Genomic DNA, 27,180 nt, shown 5'->3' on the forward strand with positions numbered 1-27,180 from the left:
GGTTTTACTTACGTCATATACTAGTAATACGTTATAATTATGTTATTTAAGATTGTATACATATGTATTATATTAGAAATTGTAATTATGGGAAAACTGGAAAATCGATAATAATTATAGGGTCAATACAAAAAAATAGGAATCAGGTTAATAGGAATCAAACAGAAAGAAAAAGAAAATCTATCATCTATGAAGTCGATAAACTAATATTTTTGTTATTTCCAGATAGAGGTAATATTTCCTAGGATACTGAATGTTTCCTAGTAGAAGCATGGGAGTTACCAATGTCAATATTTTATGCGGCGTGCGGATATACATCTCGTTCATGCGACATTCGATTGTCATTTTTTTTCTTTCAGCTGTGCTTTCTAACGTATCATTTATTTTTCAAGTATTAATATAACATACTACACTATCAGACAAAGTCTATGCTTAACATTTGTGTTGCATGTGGAGGGACAACGTTACAAATTAAATATTAAGAACAGTCGGATAAGGAGGGGTAAGTCAGAGGAAGGAACGAGGAGAGTATTCTTACTGGAAATTCACAAATCTATAGACATTCTATACTTGCCCTCCTCAAGAGTTTGCCGCAGATTAGATTATTACTTGTGCAGACAATTTTGTGCAAATCATAACGTTTTACTTAGAGTTTTATTTGACAAAACTTTTGTATATTTATTTCAACTTATTAAAAAAAATTAATTACTCAATTTTTTTAGCCAGTTTTATGTATCTAATTCATATAACTAAAGAAAGATAAGAAAAAATATATAAAAAGTATATATAAATTTTTATTACGATTTAATTTTCACAGTAAATAAAATTTCAAAAAATATATTATAAAATGCGGGTATTAGATTCCACTTTTAAATTTCTAATAATTTGCGGCTGCTGGCGACCGGATTCTTGGACGTCATCATATAAACGCGTAATCTACCATGTGCATACATTCTTCGTGCTTGTGTTAGTAAACACATTTACTTTATCACAATTACTGGATATTATTCTTACCGTGGACAATGCAGAAGACTTCACCGATAATTTTTACATGTTACTTGCAACGACCGTCGCTTGTTGTAAAATGTTTAGTATGTTGGTAAATCGCAAAAATATTGCAAAGTTAACCAATATTCTTACGGAGAGACCATGTAGACCATTGGAATCGAAAGAAATAAAAATTTTCTACAAATTTGATAAAGGCGTGCAGTAAGTATTATACCTTGAAAACTCGAGATTTAAATATTTCTGGTTGATATTGTTCACATTTTATACTTCTAAGTAAATTAAAATATGTACAATATTATAATTTAAAAAATACAACAATATAGTAATATTTATATTTATACTTATACTTATACTTATACTAAAATTACATATATTAAGAAAAAGTAGTAAATTGATATTAAGTGAAAGATTGAATTACAAATGAAACGCGACAATGTCTACAGCTATTTTGCAGAGCAAACACGATACATTATGCAATTCTGGTTGAGACGACTTGCGTGTGCATTACGTTAACGTCGTTACTCACGGACTTCAGAAGACGGACATTGACATTCAGAGCCTGGTTACCGTATGATTATTCATCGCCAGTTTTATTTCACATCACGTATGCTCACCAATTGATAAGTTTGATAATCGGATCCATCCTTCATATCGCTTGCGACGGCCTGATTTGTGGACTATTGGTGCACATTTGCTGCCAAATTGAAATATTGGAATCTCGTCTGAGAAGAATAGCACATGAGCCTGATATTCTTCATGAATGCATTCTGCAACACAATCGTATTTTTGAGTTTGTATTTATATATAGAGATATAGTTGACGCGCTATACAAAAATATTAGTATTGCCGTGTTAATGAAGATGTCAATGTAGCTGTCATTTGGATTCGCAGATTTTGAAACAATTAACTGTATTTAATTGCAGCTTTGCTCTTACGGTTAATGAAAAGTTCAGGTTTACTATTGCTATTCAGTTTATGGTGAGCACATTGGTGGTGTGTTTCAATTTATATCAATTAACTAGGTCGACCACGACGAATGCAAAGTATGGTCAGCTGGCGTTATATATGTGCAGCATGCTGACGCAAATCTTTTTTTATTGCTGGTATGGAAATGAGGTGAAACTGAAGGTACGTGATTTTTAAAATAACAATTATGAATAAATAATAATTTAAACAAATAAATCAACTAGGTATAGTAAATAATAATTAAATTAATTATTTTTTTATATAATTAATGTTTATATTTTAATATTATTTTATCACAAATATAGAGCCGACAACTTGTGAGTAACATTTTCGAAATGGATTGGTGTATGTTGGATCAGAATGTTAAGAAAGCTTTATTATTGATTATGAAACGTAGCGCAATGCCCATTGAATTCACCAGCGCTTATATTATTTCTATGAATCTTGATTCTTTTGTGGGTGTTAGTATAAAATGTTTGTTTTATCACAGGATTAAATGAATCTGACTGGATTTGCAATTAATAACAATATGTATAAAATCCAAATAAATTAAAATAAATTGTTTTAATTTATTTTTGTATATTTTTTTAAAAATCATTTCTAATTAAATTTTCTAATATTTATTTTTTACAGTTGCTTAAAACATCATATTCAGCTTACAATATCTTGCAGCAAGTGTAATACAAACTGATACGATAATTTATAACATTGTAATTTGCATTCAAATAATTTTAAAAAATAATGCAAACAGAAACAATGGAATATTATAATTAATATTGATTCTGGTAAAACAGTAGTTTTTGTTGGTTAAAAGAATAAAAAGAAGTTATTTATGTTTATCTTTCTACGATAGTAGCAATCGAGGGAGAGAAAGAGAGAGAGAGAGAGAGATAGAGAGAAAAAGAAAGAGAGACAGGGATAGAGAAAATTATTATTATATAGTTTAATAATATTAAACTATATTGTAGCATTGTGTATATATATGTCGAATGTATATAGATATTATAAATACATATAATGAAATTATATGCATATGCACGTTCAAATTTTTTATTAGAAGTTGTAGCATCAAAAGTCTACATGTAGAAAAAAGATGTATGGTATAATAGTATTATACATCTAGCATTTCGCTATGTAATAAAGGTAATATAAATGCTTTTTTTCGGAAATATATAATTTCACCTATACAAATAACAGTACATATAGAATATTAGAACTATAAATTATTGGAATTCAATATTTGATTGTTTTTTTTTCTTTCGTTTTCTTCACTTCGTCTCCAAGAGCAAATACATTCGAAAATCGTCACACAAACGTGATATTTGTGCACTATACTTATATATTTATATATCAAATTCGTGATAATATTATATTGCAAAGCATATTATTGCAAAATAAATAATATAATTCCAGTGGTTATAAGAAGGTGGTTGAACAAGAAATATCACCATTTGCAAATCGACCAATAAAATTATATAAATTTTTGTCAGTTGATCATAAAATTATATTGCGTCTCATTTTTTTATTCGTGTATGTTAGGGATACAATTTGGGAAGCGGCTCCGTTTGCCTACATTCCCAATTGTCAACAGCTTCGTTTGCCTACAACATTTTGCCGACAGCTTCGTTTGACGACATTCCCGATTGCCTACAGAGCGATTACAGGCATTATTCCGTACATGTAATAATTAAAAATACGAACGTTTGCGCAAATGGCCTTATTATATGCACAAACACATTGCACACATTGCACACATAAAATAAGAAAATCATTTTAACACTTTGCACACACGACTTTGTTGTGCACATACACTTTGCATACATGACTCTGTTGCGCACATACACATTATTATAAAATAATATTAAAATAGAAACATCACTTATATATGTATAACCAAAAAGCATTAATTTTATGATTGATTGCTATAATTTATTTATTTAATTTAATAAAGATTATTTATTCGTAATTCATTATTCCAAAATTACGTGCCTTTAGTTTTATTTAATTTCCATACCAACAATAAAAAAATGATGTGCTACGCCAGCTGAACATACTTTTCATTCTTTGTGTCGACCTAGTTAATTGATATAAATCGAAACACACCGCCATTGTACTTAAATTGAATAGCAATAGTAAACCTGAACTTTTCATTGACCGTGATAGCAAAGCTGCAATTAAACACATTTTGTCATTTTAATATCTGTAAGTCAAAATGACTGCACTGACATCTTTCTTAACACAACAATATTAATATTTTTGTGACATTAACTGTATCATAAATACAAATTCAAAAATACGATTATGTTACAATATGCATTCATGAAGAATATCTTTTGCACGACATTTTATTTACCACTATATTTCCAAAATTTTGGCATCTTGAAAATATTATACTAGGAAACGAACCAAACATTCTTTGAACAAATTACAATCGTGGAACGTTTATAGATCGCACAATTTTTCTTTAAGATCACATTGTCCTCACAGTTATGTTATTATCAATAATAGATATTGGACTTGGAATCTCTCATTGCAGATTCTATAAGTATATTTTTATCGAGATCTCAACATCTCGAGTACTCGCAAATCGTCGCGTCGCGTAAAAGAGTCACGGTCGGTCTCGCTCCGCGTGTACTTGGCGCGAGACACTACCGTGTCTCTTGATCATACCGTGGTATTGTAGGTCTCTAAAAATGTAAACAGTACCTCTTTTATTCTGACATTTGTAACATATAACATCGTTTTTAGTTAGAAGTAGCATATAAGAATCGAAAGAATACGAATACTGCCGACAATTTTATAATTTTTATAAATTTTAATAAAGATAATGCAATTTATTACTTTTCTTTAGTTAAAAATATTTTATTTTTTTCATAACCATTCTGCGTGTTACTGAAAGGTTGCCGTATATGATTCTGTCTCCGTATTGATTTTTAGGCACTGCAATTTTTGATTCTCACCTTACAAACAGAACATGTGAAAATTATATTACAAAGTGTGTCATAATAGGCGGGATAGGCAAGAAAGTATAAAATGTAAAATATAAATACAAAATAGATGTTAATAAATGTAAAAATATAAGAAAAATGTGCAATAGAATAAACAACACTTTTCGATCATTCTTTTCTATTTTTCTACTTTAATAAGGTGATACATTAAATGTAGTGTGTTAGGTGACAATAACTAATGCTAATTGTTACTACTAATTGCAAATATACTATCTTCTTTCTTCTTTTTTTGCCTCTTCTCAGATTTAATATTATGATCTGAGTAGTGATCTAAGTCCATCAGTCTCTCATAAAATCACACTTGCATATTTTGTATAAGTAAGTTGTAAGTGGAATAAGACATTTTAAGTATCTAAAATTAATAAACAAATAATCTTCATGGTTATCTAAATAGGTTCAGTAATTAATAAATTTGCAGCTAACTTTGTCAACAATAATATTAGATACATTAAATTTTAACATTAAATACATATAGTGCTGAATTTGTTTATATTATTCCAAATAATGATTCCAAATTTCCAGTATTTTCCAAATTTATTTCATAAATAGCGTGAACAATTTTAATTTATTAAATAGGTACTTAAAATTAAATGGATAATATTTGTTTTTGTTAAAATATTTTAATAATATAATAAATCAATATATTATAAATTATTCCTTAAATGCATAGAACATATTTAAATATATCTAAAATTAAAATTTGGCGAAATTAGCTTTATAACATTTATACTAACACCCATAAAAGTTTCAAGATTTAAGGGAACAATATGAGCACAAGTAATCTGAATAGGTAGAGTTGTTCGCCTCATCATTATCATTAAAGACTTTTTTCTATTTTTGTCCAATGTCAGCCACTCCATTTCGAAAATATGATCAATCATTTGTTGACTCTACTGAAATATGTAAAATGTATCCATAGATAGCATTTGTGTTAGAAATAAAATATATTTATATTACTGATACCTCGTAGATATTAAAATTATTTAATACTATTAGAATTTTGCAACAAAAATACAGAACAGATTCAGCATTTAATTGAGAACATCTATACCTACCATACCAGCTAAATATCTATTACCATACCTTTATCTTTAATTCGTTCCCATACCAACAATAGAAGAAGTATTGAATTAAAAGACAAGCCATATATAAAATTATTTCAATATGTTTGACTTTCGTTGTTGCTATTCTTATTTCATAAAGGCAGAAGCATATCATCAATGTAGTTAATGTAAATTGGATAGTAATAGCCAGTCTAAACTTTTCATTTACAATAAACGCAAGTCTAGAATTTAACAAATTGTTCGTATAATAACATATTTTAATAAAATATACTGGAAGAACGATATTCAGATATACACGATAGTAATTTAAAAATTATTGAGTAAATTGTGTAAAGTTGGCAAAATTGTAAAACTTAACCTGAATATATCATAATGATGACGCACGCAATCGCGAAGAACGTTTGAATGAGATATAATTCTTCTCAAACGATAAGTTAAGATCTCAATTTGACAGCAAATATGGACTAATAATCCACAGATGAGAGTATCGCAACCCATACTAGTGAATGCTGAGACAGTCACACCTATCATTTGATGAGTGTACGCCAGATAGAACAGTAACATTGATGAATAATCAAATGGCAACCATGCTCTGTATGTCAATTTTCCATATCTCAAGTTTAATAAAGAAGATAACACGATCCATAATATTGTTATAATTCCCAAACATACGAAGCGCCAAGTATTAATTCTAAAATAATTATAAAATGTTCCTCAAATACATACATTATCTTCATAGATTGTATATAAATTTTTTATTTTTATATTCATCTATTTATTTATTTATTTTTTACGCTCTTAAGTTCTTGTAACTCCGTATGCAATACAAATTTTTAGATCGCATTTGGTACATACCTACATATAAAGGTAATTTCTTTTTCAAAAATGTAATTGGCATTAAAGTGGGAGATCCGGAAAAAATATAAGGATTGAAATTAGATGTAAATAAGTAAATAACTTCGCCTATTTACTGAAAAATATTTAACTAATAAATAATTTCGTCTATCGTTTTAAGTAGAATTTATATTATAGGTCAATAATAATCATATAGATTTATTCTACTCAAGAAGGTAGAGGAAATTAGTTATTAGTTGAATATTTGTCAGTAAGAGATAGAGATCAGTTACTCCTTTACCTTCACTTTCAACTTTTGTATCTTCTTTTCCAAGTAATCCACTACATCGCCAACCAGATTTTCGAAAAGAGCAACTCACTTTACGCCTGAATACCAATGCGTTCCAAAAATTTTGATTAAAACTCAAGATACATGGCAACAAAACAGAAAAGTCTTCGAGAACTTCATGGGTTAATTAAAAAAAAAACAATATATTTTTTAAATAACTCTTGCGCATGTTCTGTTGTATGTTTCTATTTACCGTACATTAATTTTATTAAACATTTAAATAGAAAAAGAAATATTTACGTAAAAGATCTAGATATGAAAAGTAACACAAAGTAAATTTCAATAATTTTATTAATATTAAACAATAATAAAATATATTATGATATTATTGATGATTTGTTAACACTCTATACTTACTCTATGCTTTTATCGAATTTATAGAGAATGTTTATTTCAGTCGATGTCGACGGTTTACATGGTTTCTTCATTAGTATGTCGATTAGCATAATAATGTTTTTGTAATTTAGAAGCAAAGTGAATACTTTAAAGCAAGAAATTGACATGTCTATTAATACAAAGAAACTATCGCAAAAATCGTCGGCATTGTCCGTTATTAGGGTGATGTCTATTAATAGCGATAGCGTAAAGGTATTTAGTAAGAAGATTATTATGGTTGCATACACGTAGTACGCTACGCGTTTATGCAGTGATGACCAAGAATTTGGTCGCCAACATCCACATATCGTTAAAATTAAAAAACTCAACTTAAGTATGCGCATTTTTTAAAAGATTATATTCTTTTAATATTACCTGCGAAGCACACAATACATGTAATTGTTTTCTGCAAATTTAGTGTAACGTACAACATTATTAATTAAACGTATTTTTAAAGTAATTTGCAACTTTGTCAATTAAAGAATGCTTTTTGTAAATAATAGAAATATTGCATTTCTAACGATATAAGCTTTTTAATTAATCTAATAATTATAAGTAAACGTTGTGATATTTGCCGTAAAGAAACAAATTAAATTATTATTATAAAAAAAGAATACTTTTTAAGCGATCACGACGAATAAGTATAGCAAGCACCAAAATCTTTAGACTGACTGGCAAATGTCTAATGACAGTCTATAGCTTTGCTGTCGGATCGAATTTCTTAGATGTATAAGATACATCCATGTGTCCATATATTTCCACCCTTCGCAACTGGTTACATTATTTATCTTATAACGTATCCCTCACAATATGTTATACCTCGTGAAAATATAATTATATAAGGCGATATGCAACACGTATATACACAGTAACAAAATTTACATACCTTACGGTAGAAGAAAAAGAAATAACAAGTAAGAAAAAGTTTTGAGAATTCAACGCGGTTGCCAATGCGTAGCTTAACGTAGGTTATATCGATCGTTAATAATTAATAGGATATACAGCCATAAATCAAACGTTTCAGCTCCGCTACTCTAGAAGTATCTGTAAAGTTAATAACTAGTTATAGAAAGATTAAAATTTCAGAGAAAATTTAAATATCTATAGTTTTGAGAATTCTATCTCGTATTTTCTTTACTCCGCCTCTGAAAAATATTATTGCATTTAAAGATTTATTACCGTAAAGTATGTGAATTTTGTTACCGTGTCGCATATCGACTCATAAATATATTATTTCACGAGGTAAAATATATTGTGAGGGATACGTTATGAAATGTTTAATGCAGTTACCAGTTGCGAAGGGTGGAATTATGGGCACACATGCATGTGGATATGTACATCTAAGAAATTCGATCCGACAACAAAGCTATAGACTGTCGACATTTATTGCCAGGCAGTCTAAAGATTTTGGTGCTTGCTATACTTATCGTGATCGCTTAAAGTATTTTTTATTATAATAATAATTTGATTTATCTTTTTACGGCAAATATCACAATGTTTACTTAAAATTATTAAATTAATTAGGAAGCTTATATGGGTAGAAATGCAATATTTTTATTATTTACAAATAACATTTGTAAATAATAGAAAATAAAGAAATATATCTATTAAACACTTATGATATAAATATAGAAGCATTCTTTAATTGACAAAATTGCAAATTACTTTAAAGATACGTTTAATTAATAATGTTGTACGTTACATTAAATTTGCAGAAAACAAATACATGTATATTGTGTGCTTCGCAGGTAATATTAAAAGAATATAGTCTTTCAAAAAATGCGCATACTTAAGTTGAGTTTTATACTTTTAACGATGTCTGGATGTTGGCGACCAAATTCTTGGTCATCACTGCATAAACGCATAGCGTACTACGTGTATACAAGCATAACAGTTTTCATAACAACTACCTTTGCGCTATCGCTATTAATAGACATCACTATAATAACGGACAATGTCGAAGATTTTTGCGATACTTCCTTTGTACTAACAGACAGTTTAAATAATTGCTTTAAAGTATTCCTTTTGCTCATAAATCGCAAAAACATTATTATGATAATCGACATACTGACGAAGAAACCATGTGAACCGTCGACATCGACTGAAATAAACATTGTCTATAAATTCGATAAAAGTATAGAGTAAGTATTAACAAACATCAATAACATCATAATATACCGATAATTACTTAATATTAACGAAACTATTAAAATTTATTTTGTGTTATTTTTCACATATAAATTTTTTACGTAAATATTTCTTCTTTTATTTAAATGCTTAATGTAATTAATGTATCAAAAATAGAAACGTGCAATAGAACACACCTAAACATTATTAAAAATATATTGTTTTTTTTTATTTAACCCATAAAGTTCTCGAAGTCTTTTCTGTTTTGTTATTACGTATCTTGGCTTTTAATAAAAATTTTTAGAATGTATTGATATTTAGGCGTAAAATGAGTTGCTCTTTCCGAAAATCTGGTCGACGAGAGAATGGAATATCTGAAAAAGAAGATTTAAAGTTGAAGGTGAAAGTAAAAGAAGTAAGTGGTTAGGTCTCTACCTCTCTACTGACAAATATTTAACTAATAACTAATCTCATCTGCTTTCTTGAGTAGAATAAATCTATGTGATTATTATTGACCTATAATATAAATTCTACTTAAAATGATAGACAAAATTATTTATTAGTTAAATATTTTTCAATAAATATGCAGGGTTACTTACTTATTTACATCTAATTTGAATCTTTGTATTCTTTTTGGATCTCCCACTTTAATGCCGACTTCATTTTTGGAATGAGCAACTCCTTTATTTTATTATATAAAATGCGATCTAAACATTTTCATTACAACCGGAGTTAAGGATTTAAAAGGGTAAAAAGTGCACATTATAAATAAATAAATAAATAAATAGGTAGATAAATAAAGATAAAAATAAAAAATTTATATAAAATCTAAGAATTAAGTTTATTATGTATGTATTTGAGGAACATTTTATAATTATTTTAGAAATACTACTTGGTGGTACGTATATATAGAAGGGATAGCATACTTATTTACGGTGTTATCTCTTTTATTCATCAACTTCAGGAATAGAGTATTACCGTACAGAGCATGGTTTCCATTTGATTATTCGTCAACGTTTCTGTTCTCTCTGATGTTCACTTATCAAATGATAGGTTTGGCTATCATAGTAGTCGTTGGTGTTGGTTGCGATACTTTCATCTGTGGATTATTAGTCCATATTTGTTGTCAAATTGAGATCTCAACTCATCGCTTGAGAAGAATTACATCTCATTCAAACGTTCTTCGCGATTGCGTGCGTCATCATTATGATATATATAGGTGAAGTTTTACAATTTTGTTAATTTGATAAATTTTCACAATAGTTTTTAAATTAATATATATCGTTTACATCTGAATATAATATCGTTCTCATCAAGTATATATTTTATTAAAATATATATAGATTACACAAACAAAATTATTAAATTTTAGGCTTGCGTCTATTGTAAATGAAAGGTTTAGACTGACTATTGCTATCCAATTTATAATAAGTACATTGGGTGTATGCTTTTGCCTTTATCAATTAAGTATAGCAACAACGAAAGCCAGACATATTGAAATGGCATGCTATATGACACCTTATTTGATTCAAATCTTCTTCTATTGTTGGTATGGGAACGAATTAAAGACAAAGGTATGATAATAGAGATTTAGTATTAGGAGTGATGGATATCTTGCTTTTAATTAAATGCTAATGCTATTCTGTATAAATTTTGTTGCAAAATTCTAACAGTCTGTTATCAAAACATTTTAATACCTACGAGGGAGAGGGTCCCGTTTACCTACATTCCCAATTGCCAATAGGGCAATTTTGTTTGCTTACAACATTTTATCGACAGCTTCGTTTGCCAACATTCCCGATTGCCTACAGAGCGATTGCCAATATAAGCATTATATTGCGCACATGTAATAATTAAAAATACGAATGTGCGTTTGCGCACATGGTCTTATTATGCACAAACACATTGCACACACGACTTTATTGCACATGCCGATTGCGCACATGATATTATTGCGTACATACACAAAAGTTGGAAATCCGTGCATGTGCGCAATAACGTTATGTATGCAATGTGTATGTGCGAAATAAAGTCATGTGTGCAAAGAGTATGTGCGCAATATAAGCGTGTGTGCAAAGTGTTAATATAATTTTCTTATTTTATGTGTGCAATATGGCCATGTGTGCAATGTGTATGTGTGCAATAAAGTCATGTGTGCAATGTGTTTGTGCGTAATAAGGCCATGTGCGCAAACTTATGTTCGTATTTTTAATTATTACATGTGCGCAATAATGCTTGTAGGTAATCGCAAATCGCTCCGTAGGCAATCGGGAATGTCGGCAAACGAAGCTGTCGGCAAAATGTTGTGGGCAAACAAAGCTGTTGGCAATCGGGAATGTAGGCAAACGGAGCTCCCCCTCCTCTACGAGTTATCAGTAACATAAATATATTTTGTTTCTTACACAAATGCTATATCTATGGATACATTGCACACATTTTAATAGAGTCAACAAATGAGTGACAATATTTACGAAATGGAGTGGCTGACATTGGACAAAAATAGACAAAAGTCTTTAATGATAATAATGAGGCGTTCAACTGTACCTATTCAGATTACTTGTGCTTATATTGTTCCCATGAATCTGGAAACTTTTATAAGTGTTAGTATAAATGTTATAAAGCTAATTTCGCCAAATTTTAATTTTAGATATATTTAAATATGTTCTATGCATTTAAGGAATGATTTATAATATATTGATTTATTATATTATTAAAATATTTTAACAAAAACAAATATTATCCATTTAATTTTAAGTATTTAATAAATTAAAATTGTTCACGCTATTTATGAAATATATTTGGAAAATACTGGAAATTTGGAATCATTATTTGGAATAATATAAACAAATTCAGCACTATATGTATTTAATGTTAAAATTTAATGTATCTAATATTATTGTTGACAAAATTAGCTGCAAATGTATTAATTACTAAACCTATTTAGATAACCATGAAGATTATTTGTTTACTAATTTTAGATACTTAAAATGTCTTATTCCATTTACAACTTACTTATACAAAATATCCAAGTGTGATTGTATGAGAAACTGATTGACTTAAAGTACTACTCATATCACAATAATAAATCTGAGAAGAGCAAAGAAAAGAAGAAAGAAGATAGTATATTTGCAATTAGTAGTAACAATTAGCATTAGTTATTGTCACCTAACACACTACATTTAATGTATCACCTTATTAAAGTAGAAAAATAGAAAAAAATGATCGAAAAGTGTTGTTTATTCTATTGCATATTTTTCTTATATTTTTACATTTATTAACATCTGTTTTGTATTTATATTTTACATTTTATACTTTCTTGCCTATCCTGCCTAGTATGACACACTTTGTAATATAATTTTCACATGTTCTGTTTGTAAGGTGAGAATCAAAAATTGCAGTGCCTAAAATCAATACGGAGACAGAATCATATACGGCAACTATTCAGTAACACGCAGAATGGTTATGAAAAAAATAAAATATTTTTAACTAAATAAAAGTAATAAATTGCATTATCTTTATTAAAATTTATAAAAATTATAAAATTGTCGACAGTATTCGTATTCTTTCGTTTCTTATATGCCACTTCTAACTAAAAACGATGTTATATGTTACAAATGTCAGAATAAAAGAGGTACTGTTTACATTTTTAGAGACCTACAATACCACGGTATGATAAAAATATACTTATAGAATTTGCAATGAGAGATTCCATGTCCAATATCTATTATTGATAATAACATAACTGTGAGGACAATGTGATCTTAAAGAAAAATTGTGCGATCTATAAACGTTTCACGATTGTAATTTGTTCAAAGAATGTTTTGTTCGTTTCCTAGTATAATATTTTCAAGATGCCAAAATTTAAATATGTTCTATGCATTTAAGGAATAATTTATAATATATTGATTTATTATATTATTAAAATATTTTAACAAAAACAAATACTATCCATTTAATTTTAAGTATTTAATAAATTAAAATTGTTCACGTTATTTATGAAAAAATTTGGAAAATACTGGAAATTTGGAACCATTATTTGGAATAATATAAACAAATTCGGCACTATATGTATTTAATGTTAAAATTTAATGTATCTGATATTATTGTTGACAAAATTAGCTGCAAATTTATTAATTACTGAACCTACTTAGATAACCATTAAAATTGTTTGTTTACTAATTTTAGATACATTTTAGACTTAAAATGTCTTATTCCACTTATAACTTACTTACACAAAATATGCAAGTGTGATTCTATGAGAGACTGCTGGACTTAAAGTACTACTCATATCATAATATTAAATCTGAGAATAGAAAAGAAAAGAAGAAAGAAGATAGTATATTTGCAATTAGTCATAATAATAAGCATTAGTTAACTTTCATCTAACATAGTATTTAACATATCACGTTATTAAAATAATAGAAAAAGATAATCAAAAAGTGTTGTTTATTCCATTGCATATTTTTCTTATATTTTTACATTTGTTATTAGCTGTTTTATATTTGTATTTTACATTTTATACTTTCTTGCCTATCCTGCCTTCTATGACACGTAAATATAATATAATTTTAACATGTTTTGTTTGTATCGTGGGAATCATAAATTACAATGCCTAAAATCAATACGGAGACAGAATCTTAATTCACTTTTGCAAATATAGGGAACGTGGGGCAAGACAGGGTATTTAATGTTTAACCACGTGAAATGACCACTATGCACTAACAAAAAAAAGAACATTCACTTTTTCAACACAAATCCTGTTATTGTATCCTTCTTTACATGTAAAGATGGTTGAAACTAATAAACATGTATATGAATATTTGGTTTAGAAAGAAATATTTGAAAAAGTGTCTTTTGCAGCGTCTTGCAAATAGGCAGGACAAGACGAGGTATTTCCATTTAGCCGCCCTAAATATTCAAATTTAACATTGAAAAGTCAAAATAAAGAAATGAAATGTTTATTACTAGTTAAGAAAATCGTAAATATTCCATATTTATTTATTTCGTACATAAAACGCATGCAGACATGAACGTCTTTATCCTTAGTGTCAATACCTGCGCAAGAGTTATGTGCCCATCGCGCACAAGCGGTGCAACGAATCCACTCGATCTTCGTCGAACTAATTATGACACTGGTCATCTTGAACAACTTTGCTACAAAATGTTGTTGGGGTAGTACCTAGTACCCCGTCATGCCCCATCCCGTCTTGCCGCGGAGCAACATTTTTAGGTTATTTCATAATAATGCAAAACTTGTGCATTAAAAATAAAAACATCGACTGTTTTGGGAACTCAGGAAACCATGTCGCAAGATAGTGTAAAAAAGAGTTCAAAATAATACTCACGTTTCTAGTTCAAACAGTATAAAATATGAAGTCGCAATATTGTAACACAGTGCACAAACTGGACGAGCGGCCTGGACGCGACTCATGGAAACAACGCTTCTGAATGAAGTCAGCGACTATCGAACCAAATGCTGGTTTTTGCATGATCAAATTCCAAAAAATCCAATGGATATCTCCACGTGGTGGAAGAAAACCCGGTGCTTCGTCTTGCTCTACGTTCCCCTATTGGTATAAAATTTTTGCTATTATCACAGTACATTAAATTAATCTGACAATATCTGTATTTAATAATAATATGTATAAATTTATTCGAATGAAGTAAAATAGACGATTTTAGAACACTTTTTTAATTTATTATATTCTCTCTTAAATAATTTCTAACTGACTTTTTAATATTTATTTTGTTACAGTTGCTTAAAACGTATTTAGTTTACAATATAGATATTGCAGCAAGTATAATACAGAGTGATATAATCTAAATAGTAATTAAAATAATTTATACCATTGTTATTTGCATTTAAATAATTTTAAGTAATAATGCAAACAGAAACAATGGAAAGTTATAATTAATATTGATTGTCGTATTGATTCTTGGATCTTCTTTATTCCGTCTCTGAAAGAAATACACTCGGAAATTGTCAGACAAACGTGACATTTGTGCGCCAAAGGTATGTTTCTAATTCGTGCCTATCCAATCTATATCCAATAATACTATCCATATCTAAAAAAGAGTATTGTAAATTGCATATTATTACAAAATAAATAATATGATTCCAGTGGTTATAAGAAGGTAATTGAACAAGCAATATCACTAAAAAATCTGCAAATCGACCAATAAATTTATATAAATTTTTGTCAGTTGATCGTAAAATTATATTACGCTTTATATTCTTTTATTCGTATACAATTTTATTACAATTATTCTTTAACTATTACTAAATTATTTGTTAACTATTTTAATTAAATTATTCTTTGACTAAGATAATTTAATTAAATCTTTATTAAACTAATTTTAAAAAATTAATATTTAAATAAATTTTTTTAAAACTGTTTTTTATTAAATTGTATATTTTATATTACTACTACTATATCATAATACATTATTAATCTCTTTTTATCTGTAAGGGCTCATGCACAATGAGAAAAATAAGGAATAAGAAATTAAACATAGAGAGAGTTTATAGTCGCATCTTTTTTCAAGACACGGAATTCTTTCTATATTTAATTCCTTGTTCCTTATTCCTCTCATTGTGCATGAGCCCTAAAGATATATTTGAAGGATGAATGCTGGCGCGCTACTTCGACGTTATGATGATTTCATGAAAAAGGGAAGGCAGATTTGAGCACTAGTAAAAGAAGAAAAACAAATGACAAGTAAGAAATAGCTTTGAGAATTTAATGCGGTTGCCAATGCGTATTATAGTTTAACGTAGGTTATATCGATCGTTAATAATTAATAGGATACACAGCCATAAATCAAACGTTTCAGCTCCGCTATTCTAGAAGTACTGTAAAGTCAATAGCTATAGCAAGATTAAAATTTCAGAGAAAATTTAAATATCTATAACTTAAGTATCATAAAATTATAACCTATGCCGATATTAAATAAATATATAATTATGTATTCAATATTTGACAATTCTATCCTGTATTTTTTTTTACTTTACCTCTAAAAAACATTATTGCCTCTAAAGATATATTACCGCAATATATGTAAATTTTGTTACTGTGTATATACGTGTTGCATATTGACTCATAAATATATTATTTCACGAGGTATACTGTATTGTGAGGGATACGTGAAATGATTAATAAAGTTACCAGTTGCGAAGGGTGGAATTATTGGCACACATGCATGTGAATATCTACATCTAAGAAATTCGATCCGACAACAAAGCTATAGACTGTCGACATTTATTGCCAGTCAGTCTAAAGATTTTGGTGCTTGCTATACTTATCGGTTGTGATCGCTTAAAGTATTTTTTATTATAATAATAATTTGATTTATCTCTTTACGGCAAATATCACAATGTTTACTTACAATTATTAAATTAATTAGGAAGCTTATATGGGTAGAAATGCAATATTTTTATTATTTACAAATAACATTTGTAAATAATAGAAAATAAAGAAATATATCTATTAAACACTTATGATATAAATATAGAAGCATTCTTTAATTGACAAAATTTCAAATTAAATTAAAGTTACGTTTAATTAATAATATTGTACGTTACACAAAGTTTGTAAGAAACAATTACATGTATTTTGTGCTTCGCAGGTGATATAAAAGAAGATAATCTTTTAAAAAATGCGCATACTTAACTTGCCTTTTATACTTTTAACGATATGTGGATGTTGGCGACCAAATTCTTGGTCATCGCTGTATAAACGTGTAGCGTACTACGTGTATACAAGCATAATAGTTTTCCTAATAAATACCTTTATACTATCGCTATTAGTAGAAATGACTCTAATAATGGACAATACCGAGGAGTTTTGCGATAATTTCTTTTTACTAATAGACCTGTTAAATACTTTCTTTAAAGCATTCATTTTGCTTATAAATCGCAAAAACATTATTATGCTAATCGACATACTGACGAAAAAACCATGTGAACCGTCGACATCGACTGAAATAAACATTGTCTATAAATTCGATAAAAGTATAGAGTAAGTATTAACAAACATCAATATACCATCATAATATACCGATAATTACTTTATATTAATGAAACTATTAAAATTTATTTTGTGTTATTTTTCACATATAAATTTTTTACGTAAATATTTCTTTTTTTATTTAAATGCTTAATATAATTAATGTATCGAAAATAGAAATTTGCAATAGAACACACCTAAAAATTATTAAAAATATATTGTTTTTTTTATTTAACCCATGAAGTTCTTGAAGTCTTTTCTGTTTTGTTATTATGTATCTTGGCTTTTAATAAAAAATTTTAGAATGTATTGATATTTAGGCGTAAGATGAGTTGCTCTTTCCGAAAATCTGGTCGGCGAGAGAATGGAATATCTGAAAGAAAAGATTTAAAAAGTTGAAGGTGAAAGTAAAAGAAATAAGTGGTTAGGTCTGTACCTTTCTACTGACAAATATTCAATTAGTAACTAATTTCATCTGCTTTTTTGAGTAGAATAAATCTATATGATTATTATTTGAGTGACCTATAATACCTGTAAATTTTACTTAAAGCGATAGACAAAATTATTTATTAGTTAAATATTTTTCAGCAAATAGGCGAGGTTATTTACATCTAATTTGAATCTTTGTATTCTTTTTGGATCTCCCACTTTAATGCCGACTTCATTTTTGGAATGAGCAACTCCTTTATTTTACTATATAAAATACGGTCTAAAAATTTTTATTACAACCGGAGTTAAGGATTTAAAAGGGTAAAAAGTGAATATTATAAATAAATAAATAAATAAATAAATAAATAAATAAATAGGTAAATGAATAAAGATAAAAATAAAAAATTTATATAAAATCTAAGAATTAAGATTATTATATATGTATTTGAGGAACATTTTATAATTATTTTAGAAATACTACTTGGTACTACGTATATCTGGAAGTGATAGCATATTTATGGATGGTGTTATCTCTTTTATTCAATAACTTCAGAAATAGAATATTACCGTACAGAGTATGGTCCCCATTTGATTATTCGTCAACGTTTCTGTTCTCTCTGATGTTCACTTATCAACTGATAGGTATAGCTGCCGCAAATATCATTAATGTTGCTTGCGATACTCTCATCTGGGGATTATTAGTCCATATTTGCTGTCAAATTGAGATCTTAACTCATCGCTTGAGAATAATTATATCTCATTCAAACGTTCTTCGCGATTGCGTGCATCATCATTATGATATATATAGGTTAAGTTTTACAATTTTGTCAATTTTATAAATCTTTACAATAGTTTTTAAATTAATATATATCGTTTACATCTGAATATAATATCGTTCTCATCAAGTATATTTTATTAAAATATATGTTATTACACAAACAAAATTATTAAATTTTAGGTTTGCGTTTATCGTAAATGAAAGGTTTAGACTTACTATTGCTATGCAATTTATAACAACTACATCGGTGGTATGCTTTTGCTTTTATCAATTAAGTATAGCAACAACGAAAGCCAGACATATTGAAATTATATCATATGTATCTATGACTTTGATTGAAATCTTCTGCTATAGTTGGTATGGAAACGAATTAAAGACAAAGGTATGGTAATAGAGATTTAGTACTAGGAGTGATGGGTATCTATGCTTTTAATTAAATGCTATTCTGTATAAATTTTGTTGCAAAATTCTAACAGTCTGTTATCAAAACATTTTAATACCTACGAGGGAGAGGGTCCCGTTTACCTGCATTCCCAATTGCTAATAGCTTTGTTTGCTTACAACATTTTGCCGACAGCTTCGTTTGCCAACATTCCCGATTGCCTACAGAGCGATTGCCAATATAAGCATTATATTGCGTACATGTAATAATTAAAAATACGATTGTGCGTTTGCGCACATGGTCTTATTATGCACAAACACATTGCACACACGACTTTATTGCACATGCCGATTGCGCACATGACATTATTGCGTACATACACAAAAGTTGGAAATCCGTATATGTGCGCAATAACGTTATGTGTGCAATGTGTATGTGCGAGATAAAATCATGTGTGCAAAGAGTATGTGCGCAATATAAGCGTGTGTGCAAAGTGTTAATATAATTTTCTTATTTTATGTGCGCAATATGGCCATGTGTGCAATGTGTATGTGTGCAATGTGTTTGTGTGTAATAAGGCCATGTGCGCAAACTTATGTTCGTATTTTTAATTATTACATGTGCGCAATAATGCTTGTAGGTAATCGCAAATCGCTCCGTAGGCAATCGGGAATGTCGGCAAACGAAGCTGTCGGCAAAATGTTGTGGGCAAACAAAGCTGTTGGCAATCGGGAATGTAGGCAAACGGAGCTCCCCCTCCTCTACGAGGTATCAGTAACATAAGTATATTTTGTTTCTTACACAAATGCTATATCTATGGATACATTGCACACATTTTAATAGAGTCAACAAATGAGTGACAATATTTACGAAATGGAGTGGCTAACATTGGACAAAAATAGACAAAAGTCTTTAATGATAATAATGAGGCGAACAACTGTACCTATTCAGATTACTTGTGCTTATATTGTTCCCATGAATCTTGAAACTTTTATGGGTGTTAGTATAAATGTTATAAAGCTAATTTCGCCAAATTTTAATTTTAGATATATTTAAATATGTTCTATGCATTTAAGGATTTATGATTTATGATTTATAATATATTGATTTATTATATTATTAAAATATTTTTACAAATTCAAAAAAAATTTTATCAATTTACTTTTAATTATTTAATAAATTAAAATTATGTATATGCTGTTTATGAAATAAATTCGGAAAATACTGAAAATTTGGAATTATTATTTAAAATAATATATAAACAAAGAGTGAGAACAAGTGTCCATAGGCAAATGGCCCCATTTTTTTCGCATTCGATTTTGGTCACAAAGTAGGTACCAAACGAAAGGTCTCGTCAAGCTGATTACAGATATGTCAGTCTCAGAGTGTACCTATTTACCGTTCCAGAGATATCCAGAGCATTTTTGATCGAATCGAGGAGGTAGAATGGAGTCGTTCCTCGGCGCACAGCATCGCAGCCTATGCACTTGGTGGGTGCCATCGAAAAGTGGTGGCACAGGACAGCGTACAATGAAGATGAACGAAAAAAATGACACAGAAAAACCCAAGGAACGAACAAATGGAACTGACGAGCTAGAAGTGGTAAATAGGTACACTCTGAGACTGACATATCTGTAATCAGCTTGACGAGACCTTTCGTTTGGTACCTACTTTATGGCCAAAATCGAATGCGAAAAAAATGGGGCCGATCTTGTTCTCACTCTTTCAGCACTATATGTATTTAATGTTAAAATTCAATGTATCTAATATTGATATTGACGAAGTCAGCTGTATTAATAACTGAACAAATTTATATGAATATTAAGATCGTCTGTTTACTAATTCTAGATACTTAAAACGTCTTATTCTTTTTACAACTTACTTATACAAAATATGTAAGTGTGATTTTATGAGAGACTGATGGACTTACAGCACTACTCAGATCATAATAATAAATCTGAGAAGAGGCAAGAAAAGAAGAAAGAAGATAGTATATTTGCAATTAGTAGTAACAATTAGCATTAGTTATTGTCACCTAACACACTACATTTAATGTATCACCTTATTAAAGTAGAAAAATAGAAAAGAATGATCGAAAAGTGTTGTTTATTCTATTGCATATTTTTCTTATATTTTTACATTTATTAACATCTGTCTTGTATTTGTGTTTTACATTTTATACTTTCTTGCCTATCCTGCCTTCTATGATACACTTTGTAATATAATTTTCACATGTTCTGTTTGTAAGGTGAGAATCAGAAATTACAGTGCCTAAAATCAATACGGAGACAGAATCATATACGGCAACCTTTCAGTAACACGCAGAATGTTTATGAAAAAATAAAATATTTTCAAACTAAAAGGAAATAATATTATAATTGCATTATCTTTATTAAAATTTATAAAAATGATAAAATTGTCGACAATATTCGTATTCTTTCGTTTCTTATATGCCACTTCTAACTAAAAACGATGTTATATGTTACAAATGTCAGCATATAAAAAGGTTCTATTTACATTTTTAGAGACCTACAATACCACGGTATGATAAAAATATATTTATAGAATCAATGAGAGATTCAAGTCCAATATCTATTATTGATAATAACATATATAACTGTAAGGACAATGTGATCTTAAAGAAAAATTGTGCGATCTATAAACGTTCCACGATTGTAATTCGTTCAGAGAATGTCTTGCTCGTTTTCTAGTATATTTTAAAGATGCTAAAATTTTGGAAATATAGTGGTAAATAAAATTTCGTGCAAGAGATATTCTTCATGAATTGCATAATGCAGCATAATCGTATTTTTGAATTTGTATTTATGATACAGTTAATGTCACAAAAATATTAATATTGTTGTGTTAATAAAGATGTCAGCGCAGTCATTTTGACTTGCAGATATTAAAATGACAAAATGTGTTTAATTGCAGCTTTGCTATCACGGCCAATGAAAAATTCAGGTTTACTATTGCTATTCAATTTATGGTAAGTATGTATGTACAATGGCGGTGTGTTTCAATTTATATCAGTTAACTAAGTCGACCACGCAAGGAATGAAAAGTATGTTCAGCTGACGTTATGGAAGTATGTATTATAGCATATATGCTGACGAATGACGCAAATCATTTTTTATTATTGATATAGAAATGAGATGAAATTGAAGGTACGCAATTTTCGAAATAATGAATTATGAATAAATTATTATTAAATTAAATAAATAAATAATAATAATTAATTATGAAATTAAAACCTTGTTTGTACATATAATTGATGGCTATATTTTAATATTATTTTGTAACAAATATATAGCCGGCAACTTGTGAGTAACATTTTCGAAATTGAATGGTGTATGTTGGATCGAAATGTTAAATAAGATATATTATTGATTATGAAACGTAGTACAAAGCTCAATGAATTCACTAGTGCTTATATCATTTCTATTGAATCTTGATTCCTTCCCTAAAATGTTTGTTTTATCACAGGATTAAATAAATCTGATTGAATTTGCAATTAATAACAACATGTATAAATTTATCCAAATAAGGTAAAATAAATCGTTTTAGTTATTTAGTTTTAGTTATTCATGTACGTTAGGGATTCAATTTTATCGCCACTACAGCGGACTGCGCTATAGAGTAACAATATAGTAACAAAGGAAAATAGATTCCAACTGTTAAATCATTTTAAACTATTCTTAATTAAATTATTCTTCAACTACTAATTTAATTAAATTTCTATTAAATTAATATAAAAACTTATTATTTTTAAATAAACGTTTATAAAAAAGTTTTTTATTTAAGTGTACATATTTTATTACTTCTACATGTTATTATATTAAAATCAATTATCAATCTTTCTTTATATGAAAAGCTATATTTGAAGAATAAATGCTGCGCGATTTTGACGTTACAATTTAATGGAAAAGAAGGAAGAATTGATCACTACAAATATTCTAGAAGAAGAACAAGTGACAAGTAAAAAGAAGCTTTGAGAATTCAACGTGGTTGACAATGCGTTAACGTAAGTTATACCGATCGTTAATAATTAATAGGATATACAATCATAAATCGAACGTTTTAGCTCCGTTATTCTAGAAGTATCTGTAAGGTCAATAGTTATAGAAAGATTAAAATTCAGAGAAAACTGAAATATCTATAGCTTAAATATCATAAAATTATAACCTATGCCGATATTAAATAAAGATATAATTTTTTATTCAATATTTGAGAATTCTATCTCGTATTTTCTTTACTCCGCCTCTGAAAAACATTATTGCATCCAAAGATATATTACCGTAAGGTATGTAAATTTTGTTACTGTGTATATACGTGCTGCATATCGCCTTATAAATATATTATTTCACGAGGTATAACATATTGTGAGGGATACGTTATAAGATGAATAATGAAATTACCAGTTGCGAAGGGTGGAAATATATGGACACACATATGGATGTATCTTATACATACTACTAAGAAATTCGATCCGACAGCAAAGCTATAGACTGTCGACATTTGCCAGTCAGTCTAAAGATTTTGGTGCTCGCTATACATATTCGTCGTGATCGCTTAAAAAGTATTCTTTTTTTATAATAATAATTTGATTTGTTTCTTTACGGCAAATATCACAACGTTTACTTATAATTATTAGATTAATCCGAAAGCTTATATCGTTAGAAATGCAATATTTCTATTATTTACAAAAAGCATTCTTTAATTGACAAAGTTGCAAATTACTTTAAAGATACGTTTAATTAATAATGTTGTACGTTACACTAAATTTGCAGAAAACAATTACATGTATTGTGTGCTTCGCAGGTAATATTAAAAGAATATAATCTTTTAAAAAATGCGCATACTTAAGTTGAGTTTTATACTTTTAACGATGTCTGGATGTTGGCGACCAAATTCTTGGTCATCACTGCATAAACGCGTAGCGTACTACGTGTATACAAGCATAACAGTTTTCTTACTAAATACCTTTATGCTATCGCTATTACTAGATCTCATTCTAATAGTGGACAATGCCGACGATTTTTGCGATAGTTTCTTATTAGTAATTGACATATTAAATTCTTGCTTTAAAGTATTCACTTTGCTCCTAAATCACAAAAACATTATTATGCTAATCGACATACTAATGAAGAAACCATGTAAACCGTCGACATCGACTGAAATAAACATTCTCTATAAATTCGATAAAAGCATAGAGTAAGTATAGAGTGTTAACAAATCATCAATAATATCATAATATATTTTATTATTGTTTAATATTAATAAAACTATTGAAATTTACTTTGTGTTACTTTTCATATCTAGATCTTTTACGTAAATATTTCTTTTTCTATTTAAATGTTTAATAAAATTAATGTACGGTAAATAGAAACACGCAACAGAACATGCGCAAGAGTTATTAAAAATATATTGTTTTTTTTAATTAACCCATGAAGTTCTCGAAGACTTTTCTGTTTTGTTACCATGTATCTTGAGTTTTAATCAAAATTTTTGGAACGCATTGGTATTCAGGCATAAAGTGAGTTTCTCTTCTCGAAAATCTGATTGGCGATGCAGTGGATCACTTGAAAAAGAAGATACAAAAGTTGAAAGTGAAGATAAAGGAATAAGTGATCTCTATCTCTTACTGACAAATATTCAACTAATAACTAATTTCCTCTACCTTCTTGAGTAGAATAAATCTATATGATTATTATTGACCTATAATATAAATTCTACTTAAAACGATAGACAAAATTATTTATTAGTTAAATATTTCAGTATTGACTGACTATTTTTCAGTAAATACACAAAGTTATTTACTTATTTACATCTAATTTCAATCCTTATATTTTTTCCGGATTTAATGCCAACTACATTTTTGGAAAAAAAATTACCTTTATATGTATGTACCAAATGCGATCTAAAAATTTTTATTGCATACGGAGTTACAAGGATTTAAGAGCGTAAAGAATAAATAAATAAATAGATAAATATAAAAAAAAAATTTATATACAATCTATGAAGATAATGTATGTATTTGAGGAACATTTTATAATTATTTTAGAATTAATACTTGGCGCTACGTATGTTTGACAACTGTAACATTATCATGTTTCATGTTATCTTCTTTATCAATAAACTTGAGAAATGGAAAATTGACATTTAGAGCATGGTTGCCATTTAATTATTCATCAACGTTACTGTTCTATCTGGCGTTCACTCATCAAACGATAGGTATTATTGTCGCAACAGTCGCTAGTGTTGGTTGCGATACTCTCATCTGTGGATTATTGGTCCATATTTGCTGTCAAATTGAGATCTTCACTTATCGTTTGAGAAGATTTATATCTTATTCAAACGTTCTTCGCGATTGCGTGCGTCATCATTATGATATATTCAGGTTATGATATATTCAAGTTTTACAATTTTGCCAATTTTACAAAATTTACTCAATAGTTTTTAAATTACTATCGTGTACATCTGAAAATCGTTCTTCCAGTATATTTTATTAAAATATGTTATTATACGAACAATTTGTTAAATTCTAGACTTGCGTTTATTGTAAATGAAAAGTTTAGACTGACTATTGCTATCCAATTTATATTAACTACATTGGTGACATGCTTCTGCCTTTATCAAATAAGTATAGCAACAACAAAAGCCAAACATATTGAAATGATATTATATATGGCTTGTATTTTAGTTCAAAACTTCTTCTATTGTTGGTATGGAAACGAATTAAAGATAAAGGTATGGTAATAGATATTTAGCTGGTATGGTAGGTATATATATTCTCAATTAAATGCTGAATCTGTTCTGTATCTTTGTTGTAAAATTCTAATAGTATTAAATAATTTTAATATCTACGAGGTATCAGTAATATAAATATATTTTGTTTCTGATACAAATGCTGTCTATGGATACATTTTACATATTTCAGTAGAGCCATCAAATGATTGACCATATTTTCGAAATGGAGTGGCTGACATTGGACAAAAATAGAAAAAAGTCTTTAATGATAATAATGAGGCGAACAACTGTACCTATTCAGATTACTTGTGCTTATATTGTTCCCATGAATCTTGAAACCTTTATGGGTGTTAGTATAAATATTATAAAGCTAATTTCGCCAAATTTTAATTTTAGATATATTTAAATATGTTCTATGCATTTAAGGAATGATTTATAATATATTGATTTATTAAACTTTAAAATATTTTAACAAAAACTAATATTATCTATTTAATTTTAAGTATATTTAATAAATTAAAATTGTTCACACTATTTACGAAATAAATTCGGAAAATATCTGAAATTTGGAATTATTATTTGGAATAATATATAAACAAATTCAGCACTATATGCATTTAATGTTAAAATTAAATGTATCTAATATTAATATTGACGAAGTCAGCTGTATTAATAACTGAACAAATTTAGATGAAGATTAATATTGTCTGTTTACTAATTCTAGATACTTAAAATGTCTTATTCCACTTACAACTTACTTACACAAAATATGCAAGTGTGATTCTATGAGAGACTGATGGACTTAAAGTACTACTCATATCATAATATTAAATCTGAGAAGAGAAAAGAAAAGAAGGACGAAGATAGTATATTTGCAATTAGTCATAATAATCAGCATTAGTTAACTTTCATCTAACATAGTATTAAAAATATCACGTTATTAAAATAATAGAAAAAGATAATCAAAAAGTATTGTTTATTCCATTGCATATTTTTCTTATATTTTTACATTTGTTATTAGCTGTCTTATATTTGTATTTTACATTTTATACTTTCTTGCCTATCCTGTCTTCTATGACACTTAAATATAATATAATTTTAAAA

At 28.1% G+C, this 27,180-nt stretch overlaps 3 protein-coding genes and 1 pseudogene across 3 annotated transcripts; 3 read left to right on the forward strand and 1 right to left on the reverse strand.

Annotated features, from left to right (window-relative positions):
* The first annotated feature begins 83 nt into the window (after positions 1-83).
* LOC139778229 (putative odorant receptor 85d) lies at positions 84-2,880 on the forward strand (annotated as a pseudogene).
* A 2,219-nt stretch (positions 2,881-5,099) lies between these two features.
* LOC139778259 (odorant receptor 94a-like) lies at positions 5,100-7,948 on the reverse strand. The gene is made up of 5 exons (XM_071716127.1): positions 7,587-7,948; positions 6,405-6,737; positions 6,066-6,267; positions 5,717-5,872; positions 5,100-5,334 (listed from the first exon to the last, which is right to left on the reverse strand). Exons 1-5 carry the CDS (start codon positions 7,946-7,948, stop codon positions 5,278-5,280), a joined length of 1,110 nt encoding a protein of 369 aa, XP_071572228.1. The 3' UTR covers positions 5,100-5,277.
* A 1,410-nt stretch (positions 7,949-9,358) lies between these two features.
* Positions 9,359-12,960, forward strand: LOC139778252 (odorant receptor 2a-like). The gene is made up of 5 exons (XM_071716120.1): positions 9,359-9,745; positions 10,615-10,950; positions 11,104-11,305; positions 12,176-12,331; positions 12,710-12,960. The coding sequence occupies exons 1-5, from the start codon at positions 9,384-9,386 to the stop codon at positions 12,764-12,766; spliced, it is 1,113 nt and encodes a 370-aa protein (XP_071572221.1). The 5' UTR covers positions 9,359-9,383; the 3' UTR covers positions 12,767-12,960.
* Positions 12,961-17,282: 4,322 nt separating this feature from the next.
* On the forward strand, positions 17,283-26,953 carry LOC139778236 (uncharacterized). Its single transcript, XM_071716106.1, has 11 exons — positions 17,283-17,749; positions 18,639-18,974; positions 19,125-19,326; positions 20,170-20,325; positions 21,175-21,221; positions 22,261-22,315; positions 24,176-24,540; positions 25,391-25,726; positions 25,875-26,076; positions 26,270-26,425; positions 26,801-26,953. The coding sequence occupies exons 1-11, from the start codon at positions 17,388-17,390 to the stop codon at positions 26,855-26,857; spliced, it is 2,274 nt and encodes a 757-aa protein (XP_071572207.1). The 5' UTR covers positions 17,283-17,387; the 3' UTR covers positions 26,858-26,953.
* Positions 26,954-27,180: the final 227 nt, after the last annotated feature.

The sequence above is a fragment of the Temnothorax nylanderi genome, unplaced genomic scaffold, assembly GCF_030848795.1.
Source record: "Temnothorax nylanderi isolate EJ_2023f unplaced genomic scaffold, tnyl_v1.0 TNYL_tig0176_pilon, whole genome shotgun sequence".
NCBI lineage: Eukaryota > Metazoa > Arthropoda > Insecta > Hymenoptera > Formicidae > Temnothorax > Temnothorax nylanderi.

Excerpts from the sequence above, each read along its gene's own strand:
- LOC139778259 (XM_071716127.1), bottom strand. The coding sequence starts at position 7,948 with ATGCGCATACTTAAGTTGAGTTTTTTAATTTTAACGATATGTGGATGT. Across the intron at positions 6,268-6,404 it reads CATCATTATGATATATTCAG|ACTTGCGTTTATTGTAAATG; the intron begins GTTAAGTTTTAC and ends GTTAAATTCTAG. Across the intron at positions 5,873-6,065 it reads GGAACGAATTAAAGATAAAG|AGTCAACAAATGATTGATCA; the intron begins GTATGGTAATAG and ends ATATTTCAGTAG.
- LOC139778252 (XM_071716120.1), top strand. The coding sequence starts at position 9,384 with ATGCGCATACTTAAGTTGAGTTTTATACTTTTAACGATGTCTGGATGT. Across the intron at positions 9,746-10,614 it reads AAATTCGATAAAAGTATAGA|AAATACTACTTGGTGGTACG; the intron begins GTAAGTATTAAC and ends TAATTATTTTAG. Across the intron at positions 12,332-12,709 it reads ATCTGGAAACTTTTATAAGT|ATACTTAAAATGTCTTATTC; the intron begins GTTAGTATAAAT and ends TACTAATTTTAG.
- LOC139778236 (XM_071716106.1), top strand. The coding sequence starts at position 17,388 with ATGCGCATACTTAACTTGCCTTTTATACTTTTAACGATATGTGGATGT. Across the intron at positions 18,975-19,124 it reads CATCATTATGATATATATAG|GTTTGCGTTTATCGTAAATG; the intron begins GTTAAGTTTTAC and ends ATTAAATTTTAG. Across the intron at positions 21,222-22,260 it reads AACTTACTTATACAAAATAT|CTTTGCTATCACGGCCAATG; the intron begins GTAAGTGTGATT and ends GTTTAATTGCAG.